At 45.1% G+C, this 21,675-nt stretch overlaps 1 protein-coding gene across 1 annotated transcript in view; it reads left to right on the plus strand.

Moving 5' to 3' along the window:
- Positions 1–21,675, plus strand: part of FBXW8 (F-box and WD repeat domain containing 8) — a 599,303-nt gene that overhangs the window by 507,576 nt on the left and 70,052 nt on the right. The window contains exon 9 of the mRNA XM_086943265.1: positions 9,737–9,910. Within this exon, the coding sequence (XP_086799391.1) occupies positions 9,737–9,910 (174 nt within the window). The remainder of the gene's footprint in view (positions 1–9,736; positions 9,911–21,675) is intronic.

The raw sequence follows: 21,675 nt of genomic DNA on the forward strand, positions 1-21,675 counted from the left end.
TACTATCCACATAATTAATCAGCACACCATGCCACATATTTCCACTACCAGTAAATCAAAAAGAGACTAGCTAGAGATGGGGTTAGTATGACATTAATATTGTTATTGTCATGGCGACTCAGTATTGTTTTGCCAATTAGTGGTGGCACCTGTTGGGTGTCTTTAGAAAGCCCTCACCCACCAACCTAGTTGGTGGCATGCTTCATCATCGGGCCCACCCAGTGACACCTAGCGTGTCCCGGGTGTGCTTCGACGCCTGATTACAGCGGAGCAGGTATGTCACTGTGTGTGCGGTGAAGGATGTTTTGGTATGTGAGGTTAAAACGGCTTGGCGGAGGTCCCTGGGGTGAGGATACTTTATTAAGAGGGCCTCCGTCAGCGGTTACAAAATAAGGCTGTGGGACGTTAGAGGCGGGTTACGACCTCCTACGTCCTTAGAGTGTCAACATGTTTCAGCCAGTGCCTTATTACTAATCTGGCTTTCTTCAGGACAGTAAAATATGTGTAGTTAAAATAGGGGTTGTGTGGTGTAGTCTATGTGTCTACACGCCCTAAAGTGTATATAACTGTGAGAGGGGGGATTCCCTTCTCAAGATCACGCTATTTTTGGCTTGCTTTAGCTCCAAGGTTATTGAAGTGGCAAGGGGTGGCCAGGATTTCTGGCCAGCACCGGCGTGGGACCTGTTGTGCCTCCTTCGCAGAACCGGTCCCACGCCGGTGCTGGCCAGAAATCCTGGCCACCCCTTGCCACTTCAATAACCTTGGAGCTAAAGAGAATCCCCCCTCTCACAGTTATATACACTTTAGGGCGTGTAGACACATAGACTACACCACACAACCCCTATTTTAACTACACATATTTTAATGTCCTGAAGAAAGCCAGATTAGTAATAAGGCACTGGCTGAAACATGTTGGCACTCTAAGGACGTAGGAGGTCGTAACCCGCCTCTAACGTCCCACAGCCTTATTTTTTAACCGCTGACGGAGGCCCTCTTAATAAAGTATCCTCACCCCAGGGACCTCCGCCAAGCCGTTTTAACCTCACATACCAAAACATCCTTCACCGCACACACAGTGACATACCTGCTCCGCTGTAATCAGGCGTCGAAGCACACCCGGGACACGCTAGGTGTCACTGGGTGGGCCCGATGATGAAGCATGCCACCAACTAGGTTGGTGGGTGAGGGCTTTCTAAAGACACCCAACAGGTGCCACCACTAATTGGCAAAACAATACTGAGTCGCCATGACAATAACAATATTAATGTCATACTAACCCCATCTCTAGCTAGTCTCTTTTTGATTTACTGACATATAAACCGGGGATCTGGACTAGCTTTCTGGTCCTCTCTCTCCCTCTTGATTCTCCCACATATTTCCACTACACAGCTCACCACCACACAATTCCACAATTCCAATACAACCCATCTCTCCCTCACACTCCCGCTACCCCCTTTCTTTTTGCAATCCCACTGCCCCTCTCATCCCTCCTTCATACTCTCTATCTCCTCTCTATAATATCTGCTCACACATGCTACCTTCCGGTACCTCCTCGCGGTGTGCACTAGCCAACCTCTCTCTTCACCTTCCCCGGGGCTCCACCCACTCATCTCTGTCTCTCTCTCTCTCTCTCTCTCTCTCTCTCTCTCTCTCTCTCTCATACCATCTCTCTCTCTTGTACCACCTCTCACCTCGCTTGCTCATACACTCTTCCCGCCTCTAAGATATGGTTCACTTCAAGTCTTTGAGCACAATATCTTTCCTGTGCCTTTTCATATGTTTCTGTCCCTCAAACCCATGCTGTCCTCCTCTTCTGTTGCTTCTTCTACATACACAAACACTCTATACCACTGTGGCCTGCTGTTCACTTCTCTCACTCTTTCTCACACACTCTTGCTAATCCTCTGTCTAGACTTCATTCAGCACTTCGTGCACAAACTACCTATCCCTCTCTATCTTCCTCTTACTCTATTTTCTGAAGCTCTTCCCCCTGTTCACCGTACCACATAATTCTACTACACAAATACACGACATACCACACAATACCACCCCACACAATCCCACAATTAACAATGCCAATACAACGTATAAAAATGTATAAATAAACCCACATAATTCCACTGCATACCACTTGCATCCACAACACTCCAAACAAAACACAGAGGTAAAAGATATTACCATTTACAATGCCAATTCCTCTAACTCTCGCAAATGAGAGACCTATTGTATTGCAAATACTTGTTCTATGGGTGATGCAGTCTGCATCACACTTGCAAAGAAGAAATTGCCCCGCCATGACTGCGGGCTTCTGCCGCAAGTGCAGAGGCCCTTTGTGAATCGGGCCCATTGTTTATAGAGGTATGTGTGAGAAAATAAGTATACTTAATGCAGCATTTATTTGACATATCTAGTCCTAGAGCATGGGCGGTGTGCTATCCGCTTCTTGTTAGTGATGCAGCTGGTGCAAAAAGTTAATGCGACAACCAAGTTGTCTATGGGGTTTTGGTGCAGCCCCCTGTATAGTATATTAATGCAACATCCTATTTGTGAAAGGGCTTGAGCCAGAAGCACTGAAGGAGCAATCCCGGAAATCCACAAACACCTCAGTAGAAGGTCTCTGCAGTCCACCCATAACTGCTGAATGTGCATCCCAAAGGAAATGCATAAGCAGTGTCCACCCAGAGGCACAGTGATGGCACAGTCACTAGAGATCTACAGATAACCCAAGTAAATAGTTGAAGGGTTCACTGATAATGAGAAAGAATCACATCATGCACATGTAGCTAATCTAACCTCAGAGCCCCTATTCCTTAGCTTGCTATGAAAATACAATAACATGTCTTTCAAATCACTGTTTAAGGTCATAGAAACCCAGCTCTTCCCTGCTTTAAAATATGGCTGGGGCCTTTCTTGGGAACTTTGGGCCATAGCTGGACTGCACTCGAAGCAAATTATTTGGTCTACAAGTAAGGTCCAGGCACTCTGTGGCCTACCAGCAAGCTCCAGTCACTCTTTGGCCTACCATCCAGCTCCAGTCACTCCTTGGTCGTCAAGCAAGCCCCAGTCACTCTTTGGCCGACAAGCAAGCTCCAGGCACTCTTTGGCCTACCATCCAGCTCCAGTCACTCCTTGGTCGTCAAGCAAGCCCCAGTCACTCTTTGGCCGACAAGCAAGCTCCAGGCACTCTTTGGCCTACCATCCAGCTCCAGTCACTCCTTGGTCGTCAAGCAAGCCCCAGTCACTCTTTGCCCGACAAACAAGCTCCAGGCACTCTTTGGCCTACCATCCAGCTCCAGTCACTCCTTGGTCGTCAAGCAAGCCCCAGTCACTCTTTGGCCGACAAGCAAGCTCCAGGCACTCTTTGGACTATAAGCAAACTCCAGTCACTCTTTGGCCTATAAGCAAACTCCAGTCACTCTTTGGCCTACCAGCAACCTCCAGTCAAGCACAAATTAATCTAGGATTATGACTTTCAAATCAGACCCTGTTGCTCGGTAGTGACCTTTTGAGAATTTGTTTTTGAGCAAGTATTGCAGATGTGGGGTGTGGTGGGGGAGGGGTGTCAATAAGACTAAAACTCTGGCAGACATTGCAATCCTTTATCCAATAATACATGGGTTGAAACTTGCAATATGGCACCCACCCAACAGAAGAATTGTACCTGAAGGTCTCATGCTCGCAATTTAAAAGGTCACTTATGCCAAAGATAAAGGCCCTCAGGTTTGTTTACAAGTTCGATAAATTCAAAGGTAGTAATCTCAGTATGGTAGTAATAACTGCTTACTATCAGGGCAATATCTGCCATATCATGTAAATCCTCCTACTCGTGTGTCAAAATTTACTTCTGGTGTTACTGGTTAGGCCTGTTCAAATAAGGCATCTCTGGAAAAAATATTAGGAGGCATTGGTTGTGGAGTTTGTAACTTTGATTTATTGTACCATCGCTCTTGTTTTATGTTGCTGCCCAACTCACCAGCATGCACACCTTTTGTACCTTTTACCGTCTATAAGAAATAAGGCCTTTGGGCTTGTAGCAATACACTCCGGGCAATCTTTTGGGAAGATGGCTGCAGGCTGCTTTCTGGCTTTGTTAAATTCATGAGAACCGTCCATCAAAAATCTCTGTTTGTGTGTTATGAGTTAAAATAATTTTGTTGGTCTCATTTTTCGGTGAATGATTTACATATTGTGTATTAATGTCCAGGAAAAGTTGTATTCACCTTTCTTTTAGTAAAGGGGATTGTCGCTGTGTGTAATGTTGGCAGGTAACTATTTAACGTTGTTAAATTAGTAGAAGACCAAGTGATAAAGGGTAATATTGTGGTAATACATGAGCTAACTTAAGTTGTTTACATTCCCGGTGATTAATGTTTAGTTTATGTTGTGAGGATCAATGATGGCTGTTTTCCTCTTTTTTTTCAACTTCAGTTATAAAATGTATTTGTTTTTTTCATTAATTTGATTGGTTTTATGTTTATTAACCTCAATAAATAATCACTCAGGAGAATTGAAGGTGCAATCCACGAACATCCCTGAACATCATCTTCTGAGAAGCGCTGAAAATGCACACCACAAGGAATTGCATAGAGACCTGATTAAAGTATCTACCGTGTCCATGTAGGAGTGTTGAAATGGTGACCCAACTAAATCTACAGACTCTCTAATAAAGGGTCTGTAAGATTTACCAGAAGCAGTGAGCACAACCGAAAAAGATCCATTACCATTCTATGTTAATCTTCTGTGGATCCCATCAGAAGCCCTCAAGACACACCCAGCCAATGTGGGTGACATTTAGCAAATGAGCATGAGATGGCCTGAAATCTACCTCGACCTGTGATAGGAATGAAGGTAAATTTAAGAGAAGAGAGGGATGGGCAGGCGAGAGTTTTGAAGAATTTAGAGAGGCGCCGGCAGAAGTTCTGTCCCAAGGCCCTACCTTGCTCTGAGAGGCTCAGCTAGGGAAGACTTCTTAGGAAGCCATACTCTACTGCCTGGACTCCTTTCCGTGCAGCCTCTCATGATGTTTGCAGATAGTGTTGGTAGTCACATAATATTTCACACAGCCAGTGTCCGATGACATCATGTGTTCAGACCCTCACGCAGACATCACTGGGGACTGTCCTAATGCAATCATAGATGTGCTGCTGTCTGTTGCACTTACAGACTTTCTGTCTCTGGAAGAAAATCCTCTCACGATTTGCATGTTTTAATGAGATTTGCTGCTTTGCAGGTTTTTGTTTCTGTTCGGCTGCACTATTCGGTATCAGCCCAGCAGAGCTCGTGCTTTTGCCTCACATTGTTCAAGTAGGCTTCTCGTTAACTGGTTCCTTTAACGGTCGATGCTCGTCAACAACCGGGTCACACAGCGGTCTAAACACATAACTGAGTTTAGAAAAAATGTGACTATAAGTAGCGGTATTTTTTTTTTTGGTTGCAGCATACTTTACATTCGATTCATCTAAAGGCTCGAGCCAACTAATATTTTTTTCTCTTTTAAAAAAAAGTATTACGGGAGATTATTCTTCTAGAGGGCCTTTAAAACGGCAATAAACTGCAGGACGTACGATAACGGTCACTGCAAATTCTGCCTGACGCCGACTTGACACCAGGCACCTCCAGGCGCTTGAGGACATAACCAGTTACCCGACGTGTGCCAAGACCACCGCTACCAATCCGTCATATGCCATGGGTAAAATTAGCCCGAAGCAAGTGTTTGCTGTGTATGTAAACGGAACGCTACGAATGCGTGTTTGAGCTTGCGCCTGTCCTGGGTGTTCACTCGCCTCAGTGTCGGACAATAGGTCTGTTTTGTTTCCAGTTACTTTCTGATCTGTGTGCTCCCCGCAGTCCCTGGTCAGATCAGACGCAGCGCCATCATGTCCTGCATCTCAAGTTATGTCCCTGACCGTGCCAGCGCAGCTGACGTGATGTCCGAGAATAAAGTAGTGAGTAACGTGTGCCAGGGTTGGTATCACGTGACAGAAGTACCTGTGCGCGCGCCTTTTGGGCGTTCGAGACCCAGCGGTGACAGGACTCGCTGTTGCAGGTTTTGTGATGGATTTCTATACTGCAAGGAACAAAATTACCTCACTGCGCACAGTTGGGTAGCAAAACGCAGCCACGAGGTGCAGAAGGCCCCGTCCAGATATATATCCGGGCCCCGGTACCCCTGCGCATGCTGCACATTGGTAGCTTCGCCCCTCTTTACTTTTTTAATGAAGCACTTTCCCGGCCTCTTCTAAATCTGCTCTGCATCATTGGCACCGCTCTGCGGGATCCAGGAACGTAACTTCTGGGATGAATCTTGCTAATTGATGAGTGGCCTCTAAGCGCCAAATTAAATAAGAGGTGTACTTTGGAACGGGCGGTGCGTCTCGGGCGACAAGAAAATATTTCCACACGAGCAATTTCCAGCGCCTATTTAGCCGATTATCACCCCTCCCCTAAACTGCTCAAAGTCTCTCCCAGTCCAGTTTTTGGGCTTTGTTTTCTTGGCAAGTTATCTACCGTGTCTGAGGCGCTGCCCAGAGAGACGCAAAATGGCGACGGGCCAGGACCTAATGGCTCCCCCCTCCTGGTGCCACACATCAGACTGCAGGTGCCGCGCCGGTTCAGCGCTGGGTATCAGATTGTGAGGCGGAGACTCTGCTCTGCCAAATCCAGTCCCCGCTCCACCGGGGGAGCAGCTTGCTAAAATAATTATCCCCCCCCCCCCATCCCCACAAAAAAGAAAGAAAACTATAAACTATTACACTGAGGCGCAGAGGGCAATAAGTCAGCAAGGGAAACGATGGTTTCATTGATTTGATGCCAGAGATTTAACACGCACACTGAATATTATTTGTTCTGTTTTTTTCTGGTCAGTGTTATGTTTTAAAGACCATTTGTCTGTTGTTTGATTAGCCAGGTTACACTCTGTTTATCCTATTTGTGGCAATCGTTTTTAGCTTTTTGGGGGGTTTTGGGATTGGCACCCCAAACTGATCCTGTTTTGAGGTCTCTAAATGTTGCGAATGCGAGGAGTGTTTTGCTCACAAACTTCTTATATTTCTTTTCAAGGTATGTACTTGCGTGTAAAGTGCTTGCGAGGTTCCAGGGCGCAACGCTGGTTTCACTTTCAGGAAGTACACGCACCTGGTTTCAGCACCAACTAGCATTACCTGTGATAATGTACCTTAAGGCGAAAGCAAAAGCTCACCAATCATCAACCAAGCGAGTGTACCTGCATCATAAAAACATTGCACACAACGGATCTCAGTGGGAGGAGGTCATTACCTCATAGAGAGAGAGATTAACAGAGTAGTGTAACTATAGAACATTCATCTCCCATCACTTGGAGCCCAGACATCGAACATGCTTCTTTAAACTTTGCAGTGATTCAGGGTTACAGATGCTGGGCTGGAGGGCTCTTTACATCCATAGCAAATGTCGTCTGTGATCATCTCTTACTCAGTGATAACTGCTGCTACAATAACCTCTTCTGACTTCCTGGGTCTTGATGGCACGTTTGGTTATGTATATACACACAGGCGTCCCTGGGTCTCCACTGGTATTGCTCTACAAGTGGATGATAAACTTGCCACATTTGTTCATTTGTCTCTTGAACCATATCTAGCTTGATCATACTGGCTCACTACAGGAGGTGGGAGGAGGTTTGGAATTAAAGTACTATAGGACACAATAATCACAAAAATATGTAATTATTAATAGATTGGAAATGTAGGACAGGTAAAAGAATGAACAGCAGCAAAAACTGTCCTTGCGCCTTCTGCGATCGAGGTACCAGCTGAATCTGTTCATAGCACCACGCAGCAAGTCTCTGCAATTATAACAAATGCCCATCTGTAGACAATGTAACAATATTACAATTGCAAAGCTGGCCTCTCAAACGTTTGGGCTCAGTCCCATTCTCATAATGTTCTAGACACAATGCTACAATATTTAAGTGCACTTTGATACGTTTGCCCTTTGACCTGAATTCACAGCGATCAGGCATACATGAATGGGACAACTTACTGGGTTTGAGTCAATGTAGCAGAGGATCTGCAAAAATGTCAAAAAGCATAAACATGATTGACACACACCAAAAACCCCACCTACAAGTGAACTGGTATTCCCAGCCACAGAATGAAGCTGTTTAAGGGGACCACAGAGACTAGTCCCAATTAAGAGTTCTAGTTTCCTGTTAGCAGGGCGTCTGAATCTTTGATGACAGATGTTTGGTTGCGAGGGCCCCCTGATATTTGCACAGTTGAGGGTCACGTCCCATCTTCCCAGGTCCGGGGTAATGTACTACCTTATCTTCATGACTGGCTGTTGAACATGGGCTTGTCACAGTCAGTCAAGGACTACCTGTGGATGACCATGTTGCCCCTACCTTATCTGGGGCTCCCCATCAACAAGCAGAAATCCCACCTTCGGCATGTGCAGAGGATTCCCTTTATTGGGGCTGTTTTGCACGCTGCAGCATTCAATGCTTTTCTACTCCCACAGCGAACCTGAGACTTTCAGGATATGATCCAATGTTCCAGGCTTGGTCCAGCCTTCCGGCCACAATATGTGTGAGGCTTCTTAGTTTCCTTGCCTCCTGTATCTTGCTGGTGCCTCAAGCCCATTGGTGCATGCAGGCTCTGAATTGAATTCTCAACCTTCAATGGACTCGGCATTGTGGGTGTCTCTCGAACAAAATCTGTGTGTAAGATGAGACGGGCAGCACTTTTGATGTTGGATGAGGGACTCCAATCTGACTTGCTGCATGCCATTCTCCTTGTCCTGTCCAGGGCTAACAGTGGTGACGGAAGCATTGGCACTGGGCTGAGGAGGCCACATGGATGAGGTGGAGAGCGGAGGCTTCTGCCTGTGTTCGATCAGAGGCACCACATTCTGAGACTGCATGTCATCCTGCTTCCTCTCAAGTCCCTCCTACCCTCCGTCAAGGGCATACCTGTGCAAGTTTTAACAGACCATGCCGCCACCAGGTGGTACTGCCACAAAACAGGGGGTTATGGGGCTGAGTGTGCTGATCCAGGAGACACCCAGGCTGTTGCACGACCATGACCATTGGGGAATTTCCTTGACCGCTCTCATTACGATTACTTCTGTACGCCTTTCGGTAAACTGCAGGCGCTGTCCGTGCAACCGCCATGTACCACTGGAACACATGAACATGGTCTGGATGCCTGGTAGGGTTCAAACTTGAGCCCTCTTAAGATAACTGGCCAACCATTGACACAGGTTAAAGCAGAGAGATGCTTTGCATCATTGATAAAGTGAGTTTGGTGTAACCAGTGTGGAGACTGCTTGATATTGATGTCACATGCCAGTGAGTAGGTGAATGTATTGTCCATGCCTTACAATGATAAGCAGGTGAGGTTAATATAAGTGCCACATACCATGACGGGCCCTGGTGTTGATCCTTTACAGCGGGGACATGCAGTATTGACATTGTACAGTTTCTCTTGCCTATGTTATCTCAAGCATGTGTTCAGAATAGATATTTCCTATCATGGCCAAAAGGTGCTTCACGTAGCCCCTCAGTCACATGTATGATCCTGGTGTACATGTTCTACCAGTGACCGCAATATGCTTCCATCAGGCAGGGGTTAAAAATGATCATGCCCTTCACATGTGCTGTGTATGTGCGGTGCATCATTAAATAAACTATATCATGTACAGTGCCTTCCTTTGTGTTTGTTTACACATTCTTGAAGCATTTTTTCTACCTTCTTCTCTTTAGAGTGAGAGTGTATGACATCCGGACCAACAGCTCCCTGTGCTCTCTTTACGCCCACCAGCTGGGCGTCACTGCAGCCCGCATGGATGACTGGAAGATAGTCAGCGGAGGAGAGGAAGGACTGGTTTGCGTCTGGGATCAACGAATGGGCACCAAACTGTGGGAGACGCATGCTAGGTAAAGTGTGCCTGAAAAAAAAGAGAATTTGTATTTCTATATTCACAGATATTTATCCATCGATCCTTCCTTTCTTGACCCTGTTCTTTATTCTGGTTTGCTTCAGCATCCTAGCAGGTTTCCTTTATCTCTTTTATATTGCTCATTTGCAGGTTGTGAGGACTCAAGTCAAAGTTACCCTATCAAATGCCTTTAGCGGTGTTTCTGGACAACAGCTACAGCACCTTTCTTCCCATTGCCACCCCTGCTACCGCTCTTGCTACCCATGGTCTTAGGTCATCAATTCATTGGCAAGAATTGAAATTAAATGTTACGATTCTTGTGAACCGTTGACCGTATTCATATCTTCTATGTTGTCTTTTTACTACTTCAACGGTTATTGTACATCGTTATCATTCTTTATTACTCGTTCTTGTATTTATGCATTGGTAATTGATTGCTTATACGAAGTATTGTTTTTATGATCATATTCATCTTTTAAATAAACCTTTTCCTGAACTTAAAAAGAGTTGAAATTAAACAAGCCTGTGGTGCCCTATTTACTTTCTTAAATTTTCACTTCCTGCCCTTCATCTAGAACAGCCGGAGTAAGTAGTAGGTTATTGGGGTGCTAAAAGTGGGGTCTACCATGATGTCTTTATCGGTAAAAGGCTCTGATTTAAAGTTTGGTGGTGAGGGTACTATATCACAACAGAGTAACCTCTCTTTTAGACTGAAGCTCCGCCGGCCTCATTTCGAGTGACACAGAACTTCAGTGTTCCAGTGACAGAGACTGCCCCGTCTCTGGCACACACCTCTGACAGCCTGACAGAGTAAGGCACATCGGAGGGTTGGTCACCTGACCGCCCCCCCCCGATTCAGATTGGGCGGCCAAATGGCCAGTGGTCCCTGTCAGTCTCTGCCAGTCAAAACTGCAAAAGGACCCACACATTGTAGAAACCGCCGTGGTGCAGGTCATTTGGTATTTTTAATTAAAAAAAAATAAAATCCTGCTTTGGGATTTTGTATTTGAAAATTTAAAAACTGGTTAAATTTGGCGGACTGAACGGTCATGTTGACTGAGCCATCTTTCAAACTTCTAATAGAGTGGCACGACCCGCTCGGATGACTGTTCCTGACAATGTAAGGGATGTCTGCTGGGCCGGCGCCATCTCTAAGTCTGGAGTGTGGGTACTCAGGATGGGTAGTCAGGGCGGCGATATACAATACTCCGTCACACTGATGGAGTGTATACCATCCTCTGCAGTGTAAATCGGCTCCAAGGGGGGGATGTCATGAATACACTTCAAATACCCCTAGCCTTTTGGGTGATCATTACCTTGGCATTAGCACTAATTCATGCACACTCCTCACCCTTTCAGTTTCATTATTTTTCTGTAATTTGCGTGTCAGGTCATCATAGCCTGTTTCTGAAATATAAACAACCCCCCTGGATGGCGTCTCTGGGGAATTCATCACGGCTATTCTTAGCAGTGCAAACCGAGGCGCAGCAGCCTCACTGGCATAAGTGCACCACTCTGGCCACTCAGGCACCTTCTCTCATAGACCACACCCAGCCCACACCACAGTGTAACACTTCAACCAGTCCATGCAATGTGGCTGGCTTCCATCCGCTGATGCACAGTGGCACTTCAAAGGGGAACGAAGCACTATGTAAATACAATTACAATACAATCCTGTCACGCGAGTAGATGAGTGAGTGCGGAGAGATTGCAGAGGGCGGTAGCTGATGCGTGTAGAACGGCTTGCTTTCTTCGAAAGGGACTTTACGGTTATCATTATATATTCCCACTAGACAGAACCTCAAGGAGCTATAATTCCAGAGATCTCCCCTAGTAGTCCTGTTAGGTACCCCGGTGACGAGTCACAGTGTGTCCTATTTATCCCAGCCCTGACTTCGAGGGGAATGCCCAAATAATGACAGTATTGGAATCTACACAAAATCTTTTTTTTTTTAACCATGTACCTTATGTTTTATTTATTTTTACTTGTTTTCAAAGTGCTCCCATCAACAGCAGGTGAGTGGAGGTCAGCCCAGAGCACCGTTGCAAGGCCGCTGGTAACGGGGGATACAGCTGGCACCACAGCGAACATTTGCAAAATCCTGAGGAATTAGGAGTCGTTTTGGTATAAAGGGAGAGAGCAACCGGGGAGGATTGACCTAACGATCGGTGGAATCCATACGGGGTCGGAGTCAAAAGTCAAAAAGTACTTTATTCGGCTAAAAAGGTATAACCATAAAAGCAACAGCAATCATATTTCATTTACATTGCACAGTATTACATCAATGTAGGAGGATATTAAAAACAATACATAGTGTTTACACTATTACAGTTCATTCAAACGAAGCGACTTCCTAAATTTAAAAACCAGTTTAAAATACTCAATTAATGAAGCCACAGTAAAAACATTGTCCATTTTTTGCAGTACTAAATATGCTAGGCGACATCTGTTCACATTCATTTCCTTTAAAATGGGGATAATCAGTTTTCTACGAGGCAGCGTATAGAATTTACAAAAAAATAGAACATGTATATTCGATTGCATAGATATTTCATCACAGGGACATAAAGGAAGTTCTTTGGACCATGAATTCATTACAGGGAAAGTAAATAATCTAAAAACAATGTTAGCTCTAAAACGTGTTAAAAGTAGTCTATCAAAATTACACATATATAAACTTAAGTATGGCTGTAATTTGTCACTTATTAAAATTAATTGATGAGAAGTGACAGTATTTTTATTCGATTCATCAAGCTGTCTTCTATTTCTGAGGAATTCCATACATAGTGTCTTCAGGTCTTTTCTAGAAATATTTGCCATGGAAGGCGGATCATTGTAATAGAGTGAACGGTCTATTTCATTAAGGAACGTTTTAATGTAATTTAGCCATTCAACAACTTTTGCTCTCCCCATTTTTAAGACATCCTGTATTATGGCTCGATTTAATACACATTCGTTCACTGTCCATACTCTGTGCCATAGTAAGATGGGTTGTACTCTAATTGTGTCCGTTATATAGGGAATCCCCAACTCATCATGGCATATAGAGTTCGCTGTACTCTCTGGAAGTGATAGGATGTTCTTTAAGAATTTATTTTCGACTATCTGAAGTGACTTTATATTGGTATAACCCCAGAGGCCAGCTCCATACAGTGCCACAGATACACACGTCGCATTGTACACAGTTAAAATTTCCCTGATTGGTTTCATTCCCAATTTACGTGTAAAATTTTTTAATGCCATGATTGTCTTAGAGAACAAGAGCGTTCGTACCTTCACCGCACTTGACCAAGTACCAGTTTCGTGAAACAAAATTCCAAGATATGGGAAGGTAGATGTTCTTTCTAAGGGGGCATTATTTATGTACATTGTTTTCATTTGTTTTTTGGTGCGCGTGCCACAATTCATTGAAAAAGTCTTACTACAGTTTATTTTTAAATTAAGATCGAGCATGAACTGGTTAAAAGATGTTAACATTTTTTGTAGGGCAATGGGGGTGCGCGCCATCAAAACGGCATCATCTGCATACAGGAGTGTGGGAATAAATCTCTTTCCGATCTTCGGCATATCCACACACTCTTGCAGCAGGCACTTTTCCAGACCATTTATATAAATAAGAAATAGGAAGGGCGCCAGTACGCACCCCTGGCGCACTCCACGGCCTATTCCGAAAGATCTGGTACATTCCCCCTTCTTGCCAAAACGTACTACAGCTGATGCTCCTGCATATAGGTCCCTTAAGAATTGGATTATCGGCTTTTCCACGCCCAATTGTGACATCACGTCCCATAATTTACTATGGGATACACAATTGAAAGCTGATGTAAGATCAACAAATGCACAATATAGGCGCTCCCTTTTTATCACAGTATGTTTCTGTTGAATCAGGAACAAATTTAATCCCTGCTCTATTGTTCCTATGCCTTTTTGAAATCCAAATTGTAAATCACTAATTACCCCCGCCTCCTCCGCCCAGTTTTGCAATCTAACTAAAATCACTCTACCAAGGATCTTTATTGACGAATCCAGAAGGGAAATTGGCCTATAACAGGCACAATCTTGTCTGTTTCCCTTCTTGTAAATGGGTACAATAATTGATGTGAACCAGGAAGGGTTCAATCCCCTTACAAGAGCTGCATTAAAGAGTTGTACAAGTATCGGGCCCCATAGTTCGATATTTGACTTGTACAAATCCGCTGGGATTCCATCTGGGCCCGCCGCTTTTCCGCCCTTGGTAGCTCCCAGGCTTTCAACAATCTCTGGTAGTGTTACTTTAAGTTCACTTTCCTCCTCAACTGATTCGCCTTCTGTGTTTACCCCAGTATTTCTTAACTCATCTACTGACGTATACAAGGTGGAAAAATGCGTGACCCAACTATCCTCATTAATCGCAATTTCCAACCGTGCTTTGGTATTTTCGTATGGTAGGGGGGCGTTTACCACCCTCCAGAAGGCGGATGCATCCCTTGTTTGTGAGGCTGTGCAAAGTTCTTCCCATACTCCTTTTTTAATTGCTTCTCTTCTGTTTTTTAGGGCCTCATTATAAGCCTTCCTTAAGGTTCTTATCTCTACAGCATCACGCGGATCCTTATGTAATGCATGTTTAAGCTCTGTTAGAGCCTTAGTACAGGTTTTATCAAACCATCTTGTACCCTTCGTTAAACCATTTTTTGATACTAAAAGTAGGTTCTCTTTGATAGTGGAAGCAATAATATTAAAATTAACTAATATACTTTCACTATCGGAATCCTCATCTAAACAGATCTCAAAATTTTCTGGGCAGCTAATTAACAATTTTTTAAGAAAGTCTTCAGGTACCACCTTACTCCACTTGAGGGTGTACCCATTCTGTCTACCTAATGTAATGTCTGGGACAACCTGTATTTGCTCATTATAGGAGGCCAAGAAAAGGTTCTCCATCTCAATTTTTTGCGGTAGGTGGTCACTGAGTGGTGCATCCATTATTTTATAACTAACTAATTTATGACCATAACCATTAGACCAGAGGCTAAAGTCTATCGTGGTGGATGCTCCCCTCCCAATAAAAGTTGGGTGAAATGGTATTGACTGCTCAGTTAATTCATTTGCAAATCCCAGATCATGATCAAATAATAATTCGTTCAACAGATCCCCGGTCTCTGTGTGCTTAAAATGTGGTAAATTAACATCCTGCTCCAACATTATACCACAAATTCCTTTAGAGCCTTTTGTGCATAATGGACAATTAAAATCACCCCCCCACAAAATCATTACCTCCTTTCCATTGCTATCAGACTCACACTGTAGGTCGATCGCTAACATTTTCAAAATATCACGTGAAATATTAACTGGAATATTATTATAAAAATTTATAATTACAAAACGCAATCCAGTTTTGGTGTCTATTGCTAATTTGTGGTAGAATTCACACTTAGAATAAAAGCGTACCCTCTCATATACTAAGCTATTCGACAAGTACATTATCAAGCCACCCTTTGGTCTCCCATGTCTAGCCCCAATCGCTGGTGTACAAAACGTTCTATAACCATTCAAATGTATCTGGTCAGTGGCCCATGTTTCCTGGAGGGCCATGATTTCTATGTCTTTTATCACTCCCTCCCAATCCGGATTGGTGATTTTTGTTTTAAGTCCTGCCACATTCCAGAACATTAAGGAACATGTATCTTTTTTCCGATGCGTACTTTCAACACTTCTGGTGTCCATTTCTTTGTAATTTTCAACCTCATTTCCCAAGATATTGGCCACATTTAATACATCAATTGCAGGTATTAAGTTCTTTCCAGATTCCTGCCTTGGGGTCACAGCACGCGGAAGAGTCGGCCCGGGACTATCCAATGGGTTACTTTGGGTGGGTAATAACACAGGGGATTTTACTACCTGGATATCAAACTGTCAATCTACAGCCTCCAAGTTGCTGAATCGATTGAAACAAGGAGTTGGGAACGGAGCTTGTTGGAAGTCCCTCCATTCATTATGTCGGTATTGGTCTGAATAGTTTATTCCCCCTCTCCTTCGTTTAACTATAGACCAACCATCATTTACCTCTTCTCCCCAAGCATTACGAACTGAGTCATGTCGTGTTTTGTTTCCCCATCCTCCATGTGCAGAGTTTGAGCCCCTCATCCAGCTCCATCTATTATCCACATGCTGCACAGACATGTAAAAGAAAGAAAGCGGCCTTGCCACAATTGTTGCCCCATTTTGACCCTTAGACCTTTCACAAATATATTCCACTGATCTCGGGTTATCAAAAGTTATCACCACACAGTCCCCTTGTAGTCTTTTTGTACTTTTCCCCACCCAGGGGACACGCTCCACCATCTTTAAGTTACTATGCAAGTTAGGTGGGAGGGGGTGGTTTGAGTTCAACCAATAAAACACTTTAGCCTCGATAGAGGATCGATAGAAAGACCAAGCTTAGAAGTAATTTATTTAATCGTAATTGCATTTATATAGTGCTTGCTACCCCTGACGAGGCGTTGCAGTTGAAGGCGAGGTGTTACTCCATTAATCGTAAATGTATTTTACTGTACTGTAATTTGATCAAGATGTGTCAAATAAGCATAGGTTACATTATTTGAGAGAGGTATAATTATTGTTTTGGTTTTTGCCTAAGCAGCGTTTTACGGGGCGTTTTGCGTAAATAATACGTTTTCTATTGCAGCTTGGCCGCTTCCCTAACTTTGAAATCCGCTAGATGGCGCCGCAGGCTTTCTTCTATCACAGTTGTTGTACCACCTGCAAGGATCGGGTTGCAAGCGAGTTTCTTAATTAAACTGCTAGCATATTAGGACTAACTTGCCCATCACATGCATTGTGCCTCTCATGATCAAACTGAGCCACACAGCCATAAACATGTTGTTAAAAGAGTATCGGAACACAAACGTGCATTCTACGGTAGCTTCAACAAGTCCTCATGTTGGAATGTGTAATTTATGCATGCATGTGGTATTTCAATAGCGTGAACCAAACGAAGACTGCGGAGCTCTGTACAGGTTCGAAGGCAGTGAGTGCTGCAGTGACTGAGTGACGCTAGGCGGGGTGGGTTCTGAGGGGCAAAGGGGGCTATATACACTGCGATGTGTTTATTTGTGAATGCAGTTGGAAATGTGCGACACACCCGTTCCGATTCTCCGACGTTTGTGGAGATGCATTTCCTTCGGTGGTCGAAGTGCATTAGAAACAAGCATTGGCAACGCCAATAAGTCTCACCTAAGGGAGGTACTGGCTTTGTCAATGTTTTTACAGACATGGTGTACCGCATCACAGCTGCTGTGCAGCATGGCTGAAAGCTAACATAAGAAAAAGGGCTATGACTAGGGTGACCAACTGGCATTGGTGCAAATTCAGGACGGTGAGTGTAAAAATTCAGGACAAAGGGTCAAAATTCAGGACACAAATTCAGGACAGGTGGTCAAAATTCAGGACAAAACTTCAGGACAATAGGTATGTTTTACAGACACATCAGAGGTCGCGCAATAGTATATAAGTAAGCCCAGCCATTTCCAAACATATTCAACCATTTGCAAACCTATCCATCATGTATCCTTCCATCTATCATTTCACTCATCCATCCCTTCATCCATCCCCTCATCCATCCTTTCACTCGTCCTCCATTATCCATCCATCCATCCACCCTTTCACCCTATCCATCTGTACACTTATCCATCCACTCTTCATCCCATCCATCCATTCACTCATCCATTTAACCATTTACCCTTTCACCAATCCAGCCATCCTTTCACTTACTAATCCTTCCACCCATCCACTCTTTTAGTCATCCATCCATCCTCCCTTTCTCTCTCCATCGACCCTTTCACTTAGCCTTCCTTCCTTCCATCCATCCACCCACCCATCCATCCATCTACTCATCCACTCATGAATCCATCCACTGCCCCTATCACTCATCCATCTATCATTTCACTCCTTCGCACATCTATTCATCCTTTTGTCCATCTACCCTCCCTTTCACTCACTCATCCATCCTTACACCCACCCTTTCACTCATATGTCCATTCATTCACCCTTGCACTTATCAATCCATCAATCCATCCATCATTTCACTCATCCACCTACCCCCCATCATCCACCCACCCACCATCCACCCACCCACTCATCTATCCTTTCACCCACCCACCATCCAACCCACTGATCCATCCTTTCACCCACCATCCACCAACCCACTCATCCATCCATCCATCCATCCATCCACCCACCCACTCATCATCCATCCATCCATCCTTTCACCCACCCACTCATCATCCATCCATCCTTTCACCCACCCACTTATCCATCTATCCATCCTTTCACCCACTCTCCATCCATCCTTTCAGCCACCCATCATCCATCCATCCATCATCCATCCCCTCCTCATCCATCCATCCACTCATCATCCATCCATCCTTTTCCCTCATCATCCATCCATCCTTTTCCCTCATCATCCATCCATCCTTCCCCTCATCATCCATCCATCCTTCCCCTCATCATCCATCCATCCTTTTCCCTCATCATCCATACATCCTTTTCCCTCATCACCCATCGATCCATCCATCCATCCTTCCCCTCATCATCCATCCATCCTTCCCCTCATCATCCATCCATCCTTCCCCCTCATCATCCATCCATCCTTTCACCCACCCCCTCATCATACATCCATTCCCTCATCATCCATCCATCCTTTCACCCACCCTCATCATCCATCCATCCTTCCCTTCATCATCATCCATCCATCCATCCTTCCCCTCATCATCCATCCTTTCCCGTCATCCATCCATCCTTTCCCGTCATCCATCCATCCATCCATCCTTCCCCTCATCCATCCTTTCTTTCATCCATCCATCCCATCACCCATCCATCCATCCATCCATCCCATCATCCTGACCCTCATCCATCCATCCTTCCCCTCATCCATCCATCATCCTTCTCCTCATCCATCATCCTTCCCCTCACCCATCCATCCATCCCATCCATTTATCCTGCCCCTCATCCATCCATCCTTCCCCTCCATCCATCATCCTTCCCCTCATCAATCCTTCCTTTCATCCATCCTTCCCCTCACCCATCCATCCATCCCATCCAATTATCCTGCCCCTCATCCATCCATCCGCCCCCTCCATCCATCCATTTATCCTTCCCCTCATCCATTTATCCTTCCCCTCATCCATCCATCCTTCCCCTCCATCCATCATCCTTCCCCTCATCCATCTTTCCCCTCATCAATCATCCAGCTACCCTTCCACCCATACATCCAGCTATTTACATTTTCTCTCCATCCTTCCCCTCACTCATCAATCCATCTATCCTCTCTCATTATCCATTTATTCAATCTTTCATTCATCCATTCCCCCTTTCACTAATTCATCCAACCATTCACACATCCCTTTATTTATTAAATTTATTTATTTGCGGGTTTATATAGCGCTATGAATAAACTCCCGAAGGGGTATCTCCGTGCTAAAGACAACCGGTATGAAACTGATAATGGAAGCAATGCAGTTAAAAGTACAGTGAAGCTCCCATGAACCAGCAAGTGATGGTTAGAATGAACTAAACAGAAAGGTTTTCAAAAATTTCCTGAATTGGAGGTGGTTATGACATTGTCTCAATGAGAGCGGGAGTGAGTTCCAAAGACTGGGGCCTACTACGGACAAAGCCCTGCCACCTAGCCTTGATTTGGTTATTTTAGGGACACTCAGTAACAACTGGTCACTGGATCTAAGGGCCCGGGTAGGGACATAGGGAACAAATTTGCTGGCAAGGTACTCTGGTCCCAATTGATTGAGGCCCTTGTGAATGATGCAGCAGGTCTTCACTTACTTACACGCCCACCTTTCCATATTAATTTTGAGCTGAGCCCTTTTGAGAAGAGGCCCATCAAGAACTTCACCCTCGCTGCAGCGGCCGTTCCAGGACTGGGACAGGATCCACCACAGGGGGGGACAAGAGCCATCACAGGCGGGGGTGGACTGGAGCCACAACATGGGGGGACAGGAGCAGGAGTCATCACAGGAGAGGGAACGTGATCCACCAGGGTGGTCACAGGGGTGGGCATGCAGTATTCTAGTATCATCTTGGGCTTCTCGCCCCCTCCTGCACAAGACAACGAGAAGACAGGCTCTCTGTCCAAAATGCCATCCCCCACTGTGATATACAGTACTTACAGGAGATACTCCGAGAGAACTGATTGAACTGATTGTCCTCCATACTTTGTAATCAGTGTGGGTGCGATTGTGCCATTTCTTTATTGCATTACATTAAAGACTGTATGTTTGAAGAACCGAGGTTTGCTTACAATTTAGTGACAGTAATTAAGCTCGGTGAAGAGAACCACGTGCTGCCTCGGTGTAATCAGGGGTGTAATCTGGCCGAGTCTAGGATGTTTGGGGCCCTGGGTAGAAATGGAACGTGTGAGCCCCCCCTCTAAATAGCAGATACAAGACGCATTCAGGGCTGTTTGCATGTGAATGGATGCCCCTGCTCCTGAACCTGCAGCCCCTCCCTCTCAGTCACCTTCGAAGCACCTCTTAACAGCTCATCAAGAGCTGGAGGTGTGAGGGTTGCCATCCCGCTGTGCCTCTACAGTGCTGCTGGGGGTCTGAGCTTTCATACAGCATCGGAGTCAAGAAGGGAGGTGGGGGCAAGCTGTGCCCGGTTAAAATTACGGACAAATGGCGTCCGTTAAAGAATCCTTCACGGACAACGGACAGACGGCCGAAATTACGGACTGTCCGTGAAATTTACGGACGGTTGGTCACCCTAGCTATGACAACAGCTAGAGTTACAGCTGGCTGTGTCATAGCGCTTTTTGCTTTATTGCTAGCAGGAGGGAGAGCAGGGTCGTAGGCAACAATGAGGGAAGAGGCTCGGGGGAAAAAGTGTTATGACAAAATCAGTGAAGACAATGGCATAGCGTTTTTAGGTCTCGCAGACCTAGTGCTGGAGTGCCCATGCGCTCCTCGCTCTGCAAGGCTTATTGTGCTCAAGACGATTTCAGAAGGGAACTTGATGTCACGCCCATCATTCCTATTGGTTGGCGTCATCATTTATGCTAAACGCTGGCTTCCGAATGAAAGTGAGGCTTGTTGGTTACCGCCCTGTCTCCTTCTAGCCCATCCGGACTGGATTTTTTGATTGCAGCATTAGACTGTTTCCTTTAATTAGTGGGCGAGTAGCACTTTTTTTTTATCATTCAGCCGTGAAGCGTAATGCTGCAGCGCTATGCGCTCTAAATTCGAAGTTTTTAAAATTATTTTAATGAGTGCGGCGCCCGCAAGGGACACAGTGCTACTTTTTTATTCTATGTTTTTTTAATTACTTGAAAGAGAGTGGCACCCGCTAGGGACACTGCGCTCACTTTTTAGCATTATTAGCCAACACCGCTCCCCCTCCCCCCCCACACCCCCCCACACCAAGCACTCGCGGGCCAATGGCATGCATTATTTGTATACACAGTCCGTGATTGGATGTGTCCATGTCCTAGAATTCAGCGGTGTGACTTCTTTCGACCTTCAAAGAATGAGAGGCTAGTTTGTCATTCTGGGATTCCATCATTTTAGGCAAGGACACCGCAATCACCCACATATTTTACTTGTAAGCGAGGCCAGGAGACGGACTTGTGGGCACACAGGCACGCATCGGGCACAGGAACTGGGCCAGGGCAGCTCTCTCTCTCTCTCTCTCTCTCTCTCTCTCTCTCTCTCTCTCTCTCTCTCTCTCTCATATCTGTGGCTTACGGTCACCCGGTGCGGCAGTACAGAGTGCAA

Source organism: Lissotriton vulgaris, chromosome 11, assembly GCF_964263255.1.
Source record: "Lissotriton vulgaris chromosome 11, aLisVul1.2, whole genome shotgun sequence".
NCBI lineage: Eukaryota > Metazoa > Chordata > Amphibia > Caudata > Salamandridae > Lissotriton > Lissotriton vulgaris.